We start from the raw sequence: 13119 nt of genomic DNA, 5'->3' as shown, positions 1-13119 counted from the left end.
ACAGTGACATGATGTGAGGGGGAGAGCAGGAGTATAATAGGGGCTGATGGCTCCTGATGTATGAGATACACCAGAGACTGCGGGGAGGAGACTGGTCAGATCTCTGGGCTGGTAACACACAGTGACATGATGTGAGGGGGAGAGCAGGAGTATAATAGGGGCTGATGGCTGCTGATGTATGAGATACACCAAAGAGTGCGGGGAGGAGACTGGTCAGATCTCTGGGCTGGTAACACACAGTGACATGATGTGAGGGGGAGAGCAGGAGTATAATAGGGGCTGATGGCACCTGATGTATGAGATACACCAGAGAGTGCGAGGAGGAGACTAGTCAGATCTCTGGGCTGGTAACACACAGTGACATGATGTGAGGGGGAGAGCAGGAGTATAATAGAGGCTGATGGCTGCTGATGTATGAGATATACCAGAGAGTGCGGGGAGGAGACTGGTCAGATCTCTGGGCTGGTAACACACAGTGACATGATGTGAGGGGGAGAGCAGGAGTATAATAGGGGCTGATGGCTCCTGATGTATGAGATACACCAGAGAGTGCAGGGAGAAGACTGGTCAGATCTCTGGGCTGGTAACACACAGTGACATGATGTGAGGGGAGAGCAGGAGTATAATAGGGGCTGATGGCTGCTGATGTATGAGATACACCAAAGAGTGCGGGGAGGAGACTGGTCAGATCTCTGGGCTGGTAACACACAGTGACATGATGTGAGGGGGAGAGCAGGAGTATAATAGGGGCTGATGGCTCCTGATGTATGAGATACACCAGAGAGTGCGGGGAGGAGACTGGTCAGATCTCTGGGCTGGTAACACAGTGACATGATGTGAGGGGGAGAGCAGGAGTATAATAGGGGCTGATGGCTCCTGATGTATGAGATACACCAGAGAGTGCGGGGAGGAGACTGGTCAGATATCTGGGCTGGTAACACAGTGACATGATGTGAGGGGGAGAGCAGGAGTATAATAGAGGCTGATGGCTGCTGATGTATGAGATACACCAGAGAGTGCGGGGAGGAGACTGGTCAGATCTCTGGGCTGGTAACACACAGTGACATGATGTGAGGGGGAGAGCAGGAGTATAATAGGGGCTGATGGCTGCTGATGTATGAGATACACCAGAGAGTGCGGGGAGGAGACTGGTCAGATCTCTGGGCTGGTAACACACAGTGACATGGTGTGAGGGGAGAGCAGGAGTATAATAGGGGCTGATGGCTCCTGATGTATGAGATATACCAGAGAGTGCGGGGAGGAGACTGGTCAGATCTCTGGGCTGGTAACACACAGTGACATGATGTGAGGGGGAGAGCAGGAGTATAATAGGGGCTGATGGCTCCTGATGTATGAGATACACCAGAGAGTGCGGGGAGGAGACTGGTCAGATCTCTGGGCTGGTAACACACAGTGACATGATGTGAGGGGGAGAGCAGGAGTATAATAGGGGCTGATGGCTCCTGATGTATGAGATACACCAGAGAGTGTGGGGAGGAGACTGGTCAGATCTCTGGGCTGGTAACACACAGTGACATGATGTGAGGGGGAGAGCAGGAGTATAATAGGGGCTGATGGATCCTGATGTATGAGATACACCAGAGAGTGCGGGGAGGAGACTGGTCAGATCTCTGGACTGGTAACACACAGTGACATGATGTGAGGGGGAGAGCAGGAGTATAATAGGGGCTGATGGCTCCTGATGTATGAGATACACCAGAGAGTGCAGGGAGGAGACTGGTCAGATCTCTGGGCTGGTAACATACAGTGACATGATGTGAGGGGGAGAGCAGGAGTATAATAGGGGCTGATGGCTCCTGATGTATGAGATACACCAGAGAGTGCGGGGAGGAGACTGGTCAGACCTCTGGGCTGGTAACACACAGTGACATGATGTGAGGGGAGAGCAGGAGTATAATAGGGGCTGATGACACCTGATGTATGAGATACACCAGAGAGTGTGGGGAGGAGACTGGTCAGATCTCTGAGCTGGTAACACACAGTGACATGATGTGAGGGGGAGAGCAGGAGTATAATAGGGGCTGATGGATCCTGATGTATGAGATACACCAGAGAGTGCGGGGAGGAGACTGGTCAGATCTCTGGGCTGGTAACACACAGTGACATGATGTGAGGGGGAGAGCAGGAGTATAATAGGGGCTGATGGCACCTGATGTATGAGATACACCAGAGAGTGCAGGGAGGAGACTGGTCAGATCTCTGGGCTGGTAACATACAGTGACATGATGTGAGGGGGAGAGCAGGAGTATAATAGGGGCTGATGGCTCCTGATGTATGAGATACACCAGAGAGTGCGGGGAGGAGACTGGTCAGATCTCTGGGCTGGTAACACACAGTGACATGATGTGAGGGGGAGAGCAGGAGTATAATAGAGGCTGATGGCTCCTGATGTATGAGATACACCAGAGAGTACAGGGAGGAGACTGGTCAGATCTCTGGGCTGGTAACACACAGTGACATGATGTGAGGGGGAGTGCAGGAGTATAATAGGGGCTGATGGCTCCTGATGTATGAGATACACCAGAGAGTGCGGGGAGGAGACTGGTCAGATCTCTGGGCTGGTAACACACAGTGACATGATGTGAGGGGGAGAGCAGGAGTATAATAGGGGCTGATGGTACCTGATGTATGAGATACACCAGAGAGTGCTGGGAGGAGACTGGTCAGATCTCTGGGCTGGTAACACACAGTGACATGATGTGAGGGGGAGAGCAGGAGTATAATAGGGGCTGATGGCTCCTGATGTATGAGATACACCAGAGAGTGCGGGGAGGAGACTGGTCAGATCTCTGGGCTGGTAACACACAGTGACATGATGTGAGGGGGAGTGCAGGAGTATAATAGGGGCTGATGGCTCCTGATGTATGAGATACACCAGAGAGTGCGGGGAGGAGACTGGTCAGATCTCTGGGCTGGTAACACACAGTGACATGATGTGAGGGGGAGTGCAGGAGTATAATAGGGGCTGATGGCTCCTGATGTATGAGATACACCAGAGAGTGCTGGGAGGAGACTGGTCAGATCTCTGGGCTGGTAACACACAGTGACATGATGTGAGGGGGAGAGCAGGAGTATAATAGGGGCTGATGGCTACTGATGTATGAGATACACCAGAGAGTGCGGGGAGGAGACTGGTCAGATCTCTGGGCTGGTAACACACAGTGACATGATGTGAGGGGAGAGCAGGAGTATAATAGGGGCTGATGGCTCCTGATGTATGAGATACACCAGAGAGTGCGGGGAGGAGACTGGTCAGATCTCTGGGCTGGTAACATACAGTGACATGATGTGAGGGGGAGAGCAGGAGTATAATAGGGGCTGATGGCTCCTGATGTATGAGATACACCAGAGAGTGCGGGGAGGAGACTGGTCAGATCTCTGGGCTGGTAACACACAGTGACATGATGTGAGGGGGAGAGCAGGAGTATAATAGGGGCTAATGGCTCCTGATGTATGAGATACACCAGAGAGTGCGGGGAGGAGACTGGTCAGATCTCTGGGCTGGTAACACACAGTGACATGATGTGAGGGGGAGAGCAGGAGTATAATAGGGTCTGATGGCTCCTGATGTATGAGATACACCAGAGAGTGCGGGGAGGAGACTGGTCAGATCTCTGGGCTGGTAACACACAGTGACATGATGTGAGGGGGAGAGCAGGAGTATAATAGGGGCTGATGGCTGCTGATGTATGAGATACACCAGAGAGTGCGGGAGGAGACTGTCAGATCTCTGGGCTAGTAACACATAGTGACATGATGTGAGGGGGAGAGCAGGAGTATAATAGGGGCTGGTGGCTCCTGATGTATGAGATACACCAGAGAGTGCGGGGAGGAGACTGGTCAGATTTCTGGGCTGGTAAAACACAGTGACATGATGTGAGGGGGAGAGCAGGAGTATAATAGGGGCTGATGGCTGCTGATGTATGAGATACACCAGAGAGTGCGGGAGGAGACTGTCAGATCTCTGGGCTAGTAACACATAGTGACATGATGTGAGGGGGAGAGCAGGAGTATAATAGGGGCTGATGGCTCCTGATGTATGATACACCAGAGAGTGCGGGAAGGAGACTGGTCAGATCTCTGGGCCGGTAACACACAGTGACATGATGTGAGGAGGAGAGCAGGAGTATAATAGGGGCTGATGGCTCCTGATGTATGAGATACACCAGAGAGTGCGGGGAGGAGACTGGTCAGATCTCTGGGCTGGTAACACACAGTAACATGATGTGAGGGGGAGAGCAGGAGTATAATAGGGGCTGATGGCTCCTGATGTATGAGATACACCAGAGAGTGCGGGGAGGAGACTGGTCAGATCTCTGGGCTGGTAACACACAGTGACATGATGTGAGGGGGAGAGCAGGAGTATAATAGGGGCTGATGGCTCCTGATGTATGATATACACCAGAGAGTGCAGGGAGGAGACTGGTCAGATCTCTGGGCTGGTAACACACAGTGACATGATGTGAGGGGGAGAGCAGGAGTATAATAGGGGCTGATGGCTCCTGATGTATGAGATACACCAGAGAGTGCGGGGAGGAGACTGGTCAGATCTCTGGGCTGGTAACACACAGTGACATGATGTGAGGGGGAGAGCAGGAGTATAATAGGGGCTGATGGCTCCTGATGTATGAGATACACCAGAGAGTGCGGGGAGGAGACTGGTCAGATCTCTGGGCTGGTAACACACAGTGACATGATGTGATGGGAGAGCAGGAGCATAATAGGGGCTGATGGCACCTGATGTATGAGATACACCAGAGAGTGCGGGGAGGAGACTGGTCAGATCTCTGGGCTGGTAACACACAGTGACATGATGTGAGGGGAGAGCAGGAGTATAATAGGGGCTGATGGCACCTGATGTATGAGATACACCAGAGAGTGCGGGGAGGAGACTGGTCAGATCTCTGGGCTGGTAACACACAGTGACATGATGTGAGGGGGAGAGCAGGAGTATAATAGGGGCTGATGGCTCCTGATGTATGAGATACACCAGAGAGTGCGGGGAGGAGACTGGTCAGATCTCTGGGCTGGTAACACACAGTGACATGATGTGAGGGGAGAGCAGGAGTATAATAGGTACTGATGGCTGCTGATGTATGAGATACACCAGAGAGTGCGGGGAGGAGACTGGTCAGATCTCTGGGCTGGTAACACACAGTGACATGATGTGAGGGGGAGAGCAGGAGTATAATAGGGGCTGATGGCTCCTGATGTATGAGATACACCAGAGAGTGTGGGGAGGAGACTGGTCAGATTTCTGGGCGGGTAACACACAGTGACATGATGTGAGGGGGAGAGCAGGAGTAGAATAGGGGCTGATGGCTCCTGATGTATGAGATACACCAGAGAGTGCGGGGAGGAGACTGGTCAGATCTCTGGGCTGGTAACACACAGTGACATGATGTGAGGGGGAGAGCAGGAGTAGAATAGGGGCTGATGGCTCCTGATGTATGAGATACACCAGAGAGTGTGGGGAGGAGACTGGTCAGATCTCTGGGCTGGTAACACACAGTGACATGATGTGAGGGGGAGAGCAGGAGTATAATAGGGGCTGATGGCTCCTGATGTATGAGATACACCAGAGAGTGCGGGGAGGAGACTGGTCAGATCTCTGGGCTAGTAACACACAGTGACATGATGTAAGGTGGAGAGCAGGAGTATAATAGGGGCTGATGGATCCTGATGTATGAGATACACCAGAGAGTGTGGGGAGGAGACTGGTCAGATTTCTGGGCGGGTAACACACAGTGACCTGATGTGAGGGGGAGAGCAGGAGTATAATAGGGGCTGATGGGTCCAGATGTATGAGATACACCAGAGAGTGCAGGGAGGAGACTGGTCAGATCTCTGGGCTGGTAACACACAGTGACATGGTGTGAGGGGGAGAGCAGGAGTATAATAGGGGCTGATGGCTCCTGATGTATGAGATACACCAGAGAGTGCGGGGAGGAGACTGGTCAGATCTCTTGGCTGGTAACACACAGTGACATGATGTGAGGGGGAGAGCAGGAGTATAATAGGGGCTGATGGCTCCTGATGTATGAGATACACCAGAGAGTGCGGGGAGGAGACTGGTCAAATCTCAGGGCTGGTAACACACAGTAACATGATGTGAGGGGGAGAGCAGGAGTATAATAGGGGCTGATGGCTCCTGATGTATGAGATACACCAGAGAGTGCGGGGAGGAGACTGGTCAGATCTCTGGGCTGGTAACACACAGTGACATGATGTGAGGGGGAGAGCAGGAGTATAATAGGGGCTGATGGCTGCTGATGTATGAGATACACCAGAGAGTGCGGTGAGGAGACTGGTCAGATCTCTGGGCTGGTAACACACAGTGACATGATGTGAGGGGGAGAGCAGGAGTATAATAGGGGCTGATGGCTCCTGATGTATGAGATACACCAGAGAGTGCGGGGAGGAGACTGGTCAAATCTCAGGGCTGGTAACACACAGTAACATGATGTGAGGGGGAGAGCAGGAGTATAATAGGGGCTGATGGCTCCTGATGTATGAGATACACCAGAGAGTGCGGGGAGGAGACTGGTCAGATCTCTGGGCTGGTAACACACAGTGACATGATGTGAGGGGGAGAGCAGGAGTATAATAGGGGCTGATGGCTGCTGATGTATGAGATACACCAGAGAGTGCGGTGAGGAGACTGGTCAGATCTCTGGGCTGGTAACACACAGTGACATGATGTGAGGGGGAGAGCAGGAGTATAATAGGGGTTGATGGCTCCAGATGTATGAGATACACCAGAGAGTGCGGGGAGGAGACTGGTCAGATCTCTGGGCTGGTAACACACAGTGACATGATGTGAGGGGGATAGCAGGACTATAATAGGGGTTGATGGCTCCTGATGTATGAGATACACCAGAGAGTGCGGGGAGGAGACTGGTCAGATCTCTGGGCTGGTAACACAGTGACATGATGTGAGGGGGAGAGCAGGAGTATAATAGGGGCTGATGGCTCCTGATGTATGAGATACACCAGAGAGTGCGGGGAGGAGACTGGTCAGATCTCTGGGCTGGTAACACACAGTGACATGATGTGAGGGGGAGAGCAGGAGTATAATAGGGGCTGATGTCTCCTGATGTATGAGATACACCAGAGTGTGGGAGGAGACTGGTCAGATCACAGGGCTGGTAACACACAGTGACATGATGTGAGGGGAGAGCAGGAGTATAATAGGGGCTGATGGCTCCTGATGTATGAGATACACCACAGAGTGCGGGGAGGAGACTGGTCAGATCTCTGGGCTGGTAACACACAGTGACATGATGTGAGGGGGAGAGCAGGAGTATAATAGGGGCTGATGGCTGCTGATGTATGAGATACACCAGAGAGTGCGGGGAGGAGACTGGTCAGATCTCTGGGCTGGTAACACACAGTGACATGATGTGAGGGGGAGAGCAGGAGTATAATAGGGGCTGATGGCTCCTGATGTATGAGATACACCAGAGAGTGCGGGGAGGAGACTGGTCAGATCTCTGGGCTGGTAACACACAGTGACATGATGTGAGGGGGAGAGCAGGAGTATAATAGGGGCTGATGGCTGCTGATGTATGAGATACACCAGAGAGTGCGGGGAGGAGACTGGTCAGATCTCTGGGCTGGTAACACACAGTGACATGATGTGAGGGGGAGAGCAGGAGTACAATAGGGGCTGATGGCTCCTGATGTATGAGATACACCAGAGAGTGCGGGGAGGAGACTGGTCAGATCTCTGGGCTGGTAACACACAGTGACATGATGTGAGGGGGAGAGCAGGAGTATAATAGGGGCTGATGGCACCTGATGTATGAGATACACCAGAGAGTGCGAGGAGGAGACTAGTCAGATCTCTGGGCTGGTAACACACAGTGACATGATGTGAGGGGGAGAGCAGGAGTATAATAGAGGCTGATGGCTGCTGATGTATGAGATATACAAGAGAGTGCGGGGAGGAGACTGGTCAGATCTCTGGGCTGGTAACACACAGTGACATGATGTGAGGGGAGAGCAGGAGTATAATAGGGGCTGATGGCTGCTGATGTATGAGATACACCAAAGAGTGCGGGGAGGAGACTGGTCAGATCTCTGGGCTGGTAACACACAGTGACATGATGTGAGGGGGAGAGCAGGAGTATAATAGGGGCTGATGGCTCCTGATGTATGAGATACACCAGAGAGTGCGGGGAGGAGACTGGTCAGATCTCTGGGCTGGTAACACAGTGACATGATGTGAGGGGGAGAGCAGGAGTATAATAGGGGCTGATGGCTCCTGATGTATGAGATACACCAGAGAGTGCGGGGAGGAAACTGGTCAGATATCTGGGCTGGTAACACAGTGACATGATGTGAGGGGGAGAGCAGGAGTTTAATAGAGGCTGATGGCTGCTGATGTATGAGATACACCAGAGAGTGCGGGGAGGAGACTGGTCAGATCTCTGGGCTGGTAACACACAGTGACATGATGTGAGGGGGAGAGCAGGAGTATAATAGGGGCTGATGGCTGCTGATGTATGAGATACACCAGAGAGTGCGGGGAGGAGACTGGTCAGATCTCTGGGCTGGTAACACACAGTGACATGATGTGAGGGGGAGAGCAGGAGTATAATAGGGGCTGATGGCTGCTGATGTATGAGATACACCAGAGAGTGCGGGGAGGAGACTGGTCAGATCTCTGGGCTGGTAACACACAGTGACATGATGTGAGGGGGAGAGCAGGAGTATAATAGGGGCTGATGGCTCCTGATGTATGAGATACACCAGAGAGTGCGGGGAGGAGACTGGTCAGATCTCTGGGCTGGTAACACACAGTGACATGATGTGAGGGGGAGAGCAGGAGTATAATAGGGGCTGATGGCTGCTGATGTATGAGATACACCAGAGAGTGCGGGGAGGAGACTGGTCAGATCTCTGGGCTGGTAACACACAGTGACATGATGTGAGGGGGAGAGCAGGAGTACAATAGGGGCTGATGGCTCCTGATGTATGAGATACACCAGAGAGTGCGGGGAGGAGACTGGTCAGATCTCTGGGCTGGTAACACACAGTGACATGATGTGAGGGGGAGAGCAGGAGTATAATAGGGGCTGATGGCACCTGATGTATGAGATACACCAGAGAGTGCGAGGAGGAGACTAGTCAGATCTCTGGGCTGGTAACACACAGTGACATGATGTGAGGGGGAGAGCAGGAGTATAATAGAGGCTGATGGCTGCTGATGTATGAGATATACAAGAGAGTGCGGGGAGGAGACTGGTCAGATCTCTGGGCTGGTAACACACAGTGACATGATGTGAGGGGAGAGCAGGAGTATAATAGGGGCTGATGGCTGCTGATGTATGAGATACACCAAAGAGTGCGGGGAGGAGACTGGTCAGATCTCTGGGCTGGTAACACACAGTGACATGATGTGAGGGGGAGAGCAGGAGTATAATAGGGGCTGATGGCTCCTGATGTATGAGATACACCAGAGAGTGCGGGGAGGAGACTGGTCAGATCTCTGGGCTGGTAACACAGTGACATGATGTGAGGGGGAGAGCAGGAGTATAATAGGGGCTGATGGCTCCTGATGTATGAGATACACCAGAGAGTGCGGGGAGGAAACTGGTCAGATATCTGGGCTGGTAACACAGTGACATGATGTGAGGGGGAGAGCAGGAGTATAATAGAGGCTGATGGCTGCTGATGTATGAGATACACCAGAGAGTGCGGGGAGGAGACTGGTCAGATCTCTGGGCTGGTAACACACAGTGACATGATGTGAGGGGGAGAGCAGGAGTATAATAGGGGCTGATGGCTGCTGATGTATGAGATACACCAGAGAGTGCGGGGAGGAGACTGGTCAGATCTCTGGGCTGGTAACACACAGTGACATGATGTGAGGGGGAGAGCAGGAGTATAATAGGGGCTGATGGCTCCTGATGTATGAGATACACCAGAGAGTGCGGGGAGGAGACTGGTCAGATCTCTGGGCTGGTAACACACAGTGACATGATGTGAGGAGGAGAGCAGGAGTATAATAGGGGCTGATGGCTCCTGATGTATGAGATACACCAGAGAGTGCGGGGAGGAGACTGGTCAGATCTCTGGGCTGGTAACACACAGTGACATGATGTGAGGGGGAGAGCAGGAGTATAATAGGGGCTGATGGCTCCTGATGTATGAGATACACCAGAGAGTGCGGGGAGGAGACTGGTAAGATCTCTGGGCTGGTAACACACAGTGACATGATGTGAGGGGGAGAGCAGGAGTATAATAGGGGCTGATGGCTCCTGATGTATGAGATACACCAGAGAGTGTGGGGAGGAGACTGGTCAGATCTCTGGGCTGGTAACACACAGTGACATGGTGTGAGGGGAGAGCAGGAGTATAATAGGGGCTGATGGCTCCTGATGTATGAGATACACCAGAGAGTGCGGGGAGGAGACTGGTCAGATCTCTGGGCTGGTAACACACAGTGACATGATGTGAGGGGGAGAGCAGGAGTATAATAGGGGCTGATGGCTCCTGATGTATGAGATACACCAGAGAGTGCGGGGAGGAGACTGGTCAGATCTCTGGGCTGGTAACACACAGTGACATGATGTGAGGGGGAGAGCAGGAGTATAATAGGGGCTGATGGATCCTGATGTATGAGATACACCAGAGAGTGCAGGGAGGAGACTGGTCAGATCTCTGGGCTGGTAACACACAGTGACATGATGTGAGGGGAGAGCAGGAGTATAATAGGGGCTGATGACACCTGATGTATGAGATACACCAGAGAGTGCGGGGAGGAGACTGGTCAGATCTCTGAGCTGGTAACACACAGTGACATGATGTGAGGGGGAGAGCAGGAGTATAATAGGGGCTGATGGATCCTGATGTATGAGATACACCAGAGAGTGCGGGGAGAAGACTGGTCAGATCTCTGGGCTGGTAACACACAGTGACATGATGTGAGGGGGAGAGCAGGAGTATAATAGGGGCTGATGGCTCCTGATGTAGGAGATACACCAGAGAGTGCCAGGAGGAGACTGGTCAGATCTCTGGGCTGGTAACACACAGTGACATGATGTGAGGGGGAGAGCAGGAGTATAATAGGGGCTGATGGCTGCTGATGTATGATATACACCAGAGAGTGCGGGGAGGAGACTGGTCAGATCTCTGAGCTGGTAACACACAGTGACATGATGTGAGGGGGAGAGCAGGAGTATAATAGGGGCTGATGGCACCTGATGTATGAGATACACCAGAGAGTGCAGGGAGGAGACTGGTCAGATCTCTGGGCTGGTAACATACAGTGACATGATGTGAGGGGGAGAGCAGGAGTATAATAGGGGCTGATGGCACCTTGATGTATGAGATACACCAGAGAGTGCGGGGAGGAGACTGGTCAGATCTCTGGGCTGGTAACACACAGTGACATGATGTGAGGGGGAGAGCAGGAGTATAATAGGGGCTGATGGCTCCTGATGTATGAGATACACCAGAGAGTGCAGGGAGGAGACTGGTCAGATCTCTGGGCTGGTAACACACAGTGACATGATGTGAGGGGGAGAGCAGGAGTATAATAGGGGCTGATGGCTCCTGATGTATGAGATACACCAGAGAGTGCGGGGAGGAGACTGGTCACATCTCTGGGCTGGTAACACACAGTGACATGATGTGAGGGGGAGAGCAGGAGTATAATAGGGGCTGATGGCTCCTGATGTATGAGATACACCAGAGAGTGCGGGGAGGAGACTGGTCAGATCTCTGGGCTGGTAACACACAGTGACATGATGTGAGGGGGAGAGCAGGAGTATAATAGGGGCTGATGGCTGCTGATGTATGATATACACCAGAGAGTGCGGGGAGGAGACTGGTCAGATCTCTGGGCTGGTAACACACAGTGACATGATGTGAGGGGGAGAGCAGGAGTATAATAGGTGCTGATGGCTCCTGATGTATGAGATACACCAGAGAGTGCGGGGAGGAGACTGGTCAGATCTCTGGGCTGGTAACACACAGTGACATGATGTGAGGGGGAGAGCAGGAGTATAATAGGGGCTGATGGCTCCTGATGTATGAGATACACCAGAGAGTGCAGGGAGGATACTGGTCAGATGTCCGGGCTGGTAACACACAGTGACATGATGTGAGGGGGAGAGCAGGAGTATAATAGGGGCTGATGGCTCCTGATGTATGAGATACACCAGAGAGTGCGGGGAGGAGACTGGTCAGATCTCTGGGCTGGTAACACACAGTGACATGATGTGAGGGGGAGAGCAGGAGTATAATAGGGGCTGATGGTTCCTGACTCCGGAACTGGGTATATATAGGTTCCCCTTATTAGTCTGTTATTTGTATTTATTACTCACCTGTGCTGATAACTGTAGGGATTTCCTCCTCCTTACACTGCTTATTACACCTCACATACGTCTCTTCTTCTCCCTCTGTATCTTCTGCCTTCATATCAGTCACATACGTCTCTTCTTCTCCCTCTGTATCTTCTTCCTTCATATCAGTCACATACGTCTCTTCTTCTCCCTCTGTATTTTCTATCTTGATAACAGTCAGGGATTCACCCTATTTTAAGACAATGACATTACACAGTATAATATCAGTGTATATGACACACAGCTTCTGTACAGATCATATAGTGACAGTCACTTTGGAGAGACCTTAAATCCCACCTACCTGCTCCTCCTGTGGGGTCCTGTGATTCTCCTCCGTACAATCCTGGGAATACAGAGGAAGGGGACATCTCTCTGGGGTATCTCTGTTACTGGGCCCATCTGTAGGAGACACACAGTGACTGAGGACATTGTATATATGTGATTATCCTGGGAATACAGAGGACGGGGACATCTCTCTGGGGTATTCCTGTTACTGGGCCCATCTGTAGGAGACACGCAGTGACTGAGGACATTGTATATATGTGATTATCCTGGGAATACAGAGGACGGGGACATCTCTCTGGGGTATTCCTGTTACTGGCCCATCTGTAGGAGACACGCAGTGACTGGGGACATGGTATATATGTGATTATCCTGGGAATACAGAGGACGGGGACATCTCTCTGGGGTATTCCTGTTACTGGCCCATCTGTAGGAGACACGCAGTGACTGAGGACATTGTATA

The 13119-nt window shown here is 52.1% G+C and overlaps 3 protein-coding genes across 6 annotated transcripts in view; 2 read left to right on the top strand and 1 right to left on the bottom strand.

Moving 5' to 3' along the window:
- LOC146009797 (uncharacterized) overlaps positions 1 to 13119 on the top strand; it is a 928908-nt gene that overhangs the window by 118500 nt on the left and 797289 nt on the right. The window lies entirely within an intron of this gene.
- Positions 1 to 13119, bottom strand: part of LOC146009794 (uncharacterized) — a 381786-nt gene that overhangs the window by 21621 nt on the left and 347046 nt on the right. For 2 of the 4 annotated variants that reach the window (XM_083150255.1, XM_083150256.1), the window contains 2 exons: positions 12676 to 12773; positions 12357 to 12564 (listed from right to left, as the gene is read on the bottom strand). The exons of the other annotated variants lie outside the window; for them this stretch is intronic. In XM_083150255.1, coding sequence (XP_083006381.1) covers positions 12357 to 12564; positions 12676 to 12773 — 306 coding nt within the window. The remainder of the gene's footprint in view (positions 1 to 12356; positions 12565 to 12675; positions 12774 to 13119) is intronic. 4 annotated transcript variants of the gene reach the window in all.
- The window catches only part of LOC146009796 (uncharacterized), a 562226-nt gene that overhangs the window by 325077 nt on the left and 224030 nt on the right, over positions 1 to 13119 (top strand). The window lies entirely within an intron of this gene.

Source organism: Crinia signifera, chromosome 6 (assembly GCF_055691185.1).
Source record: "Crinia signifera chromosome 6, ASM5569118v1, whole genome shotgun sequence".
Classification (NCBI taxonomy): domain Eukaryota; kingdom Metazoa; phylum Chordata; class Amphibia; order Anura; family Myobatrachidae; genus Crinia; species Crinia signifera.
The sequence above is the reverse complement of the archived record's forward strand: the minus strand, read 5'-3'. Positions and strand labels throughout refer to the sequence as shown.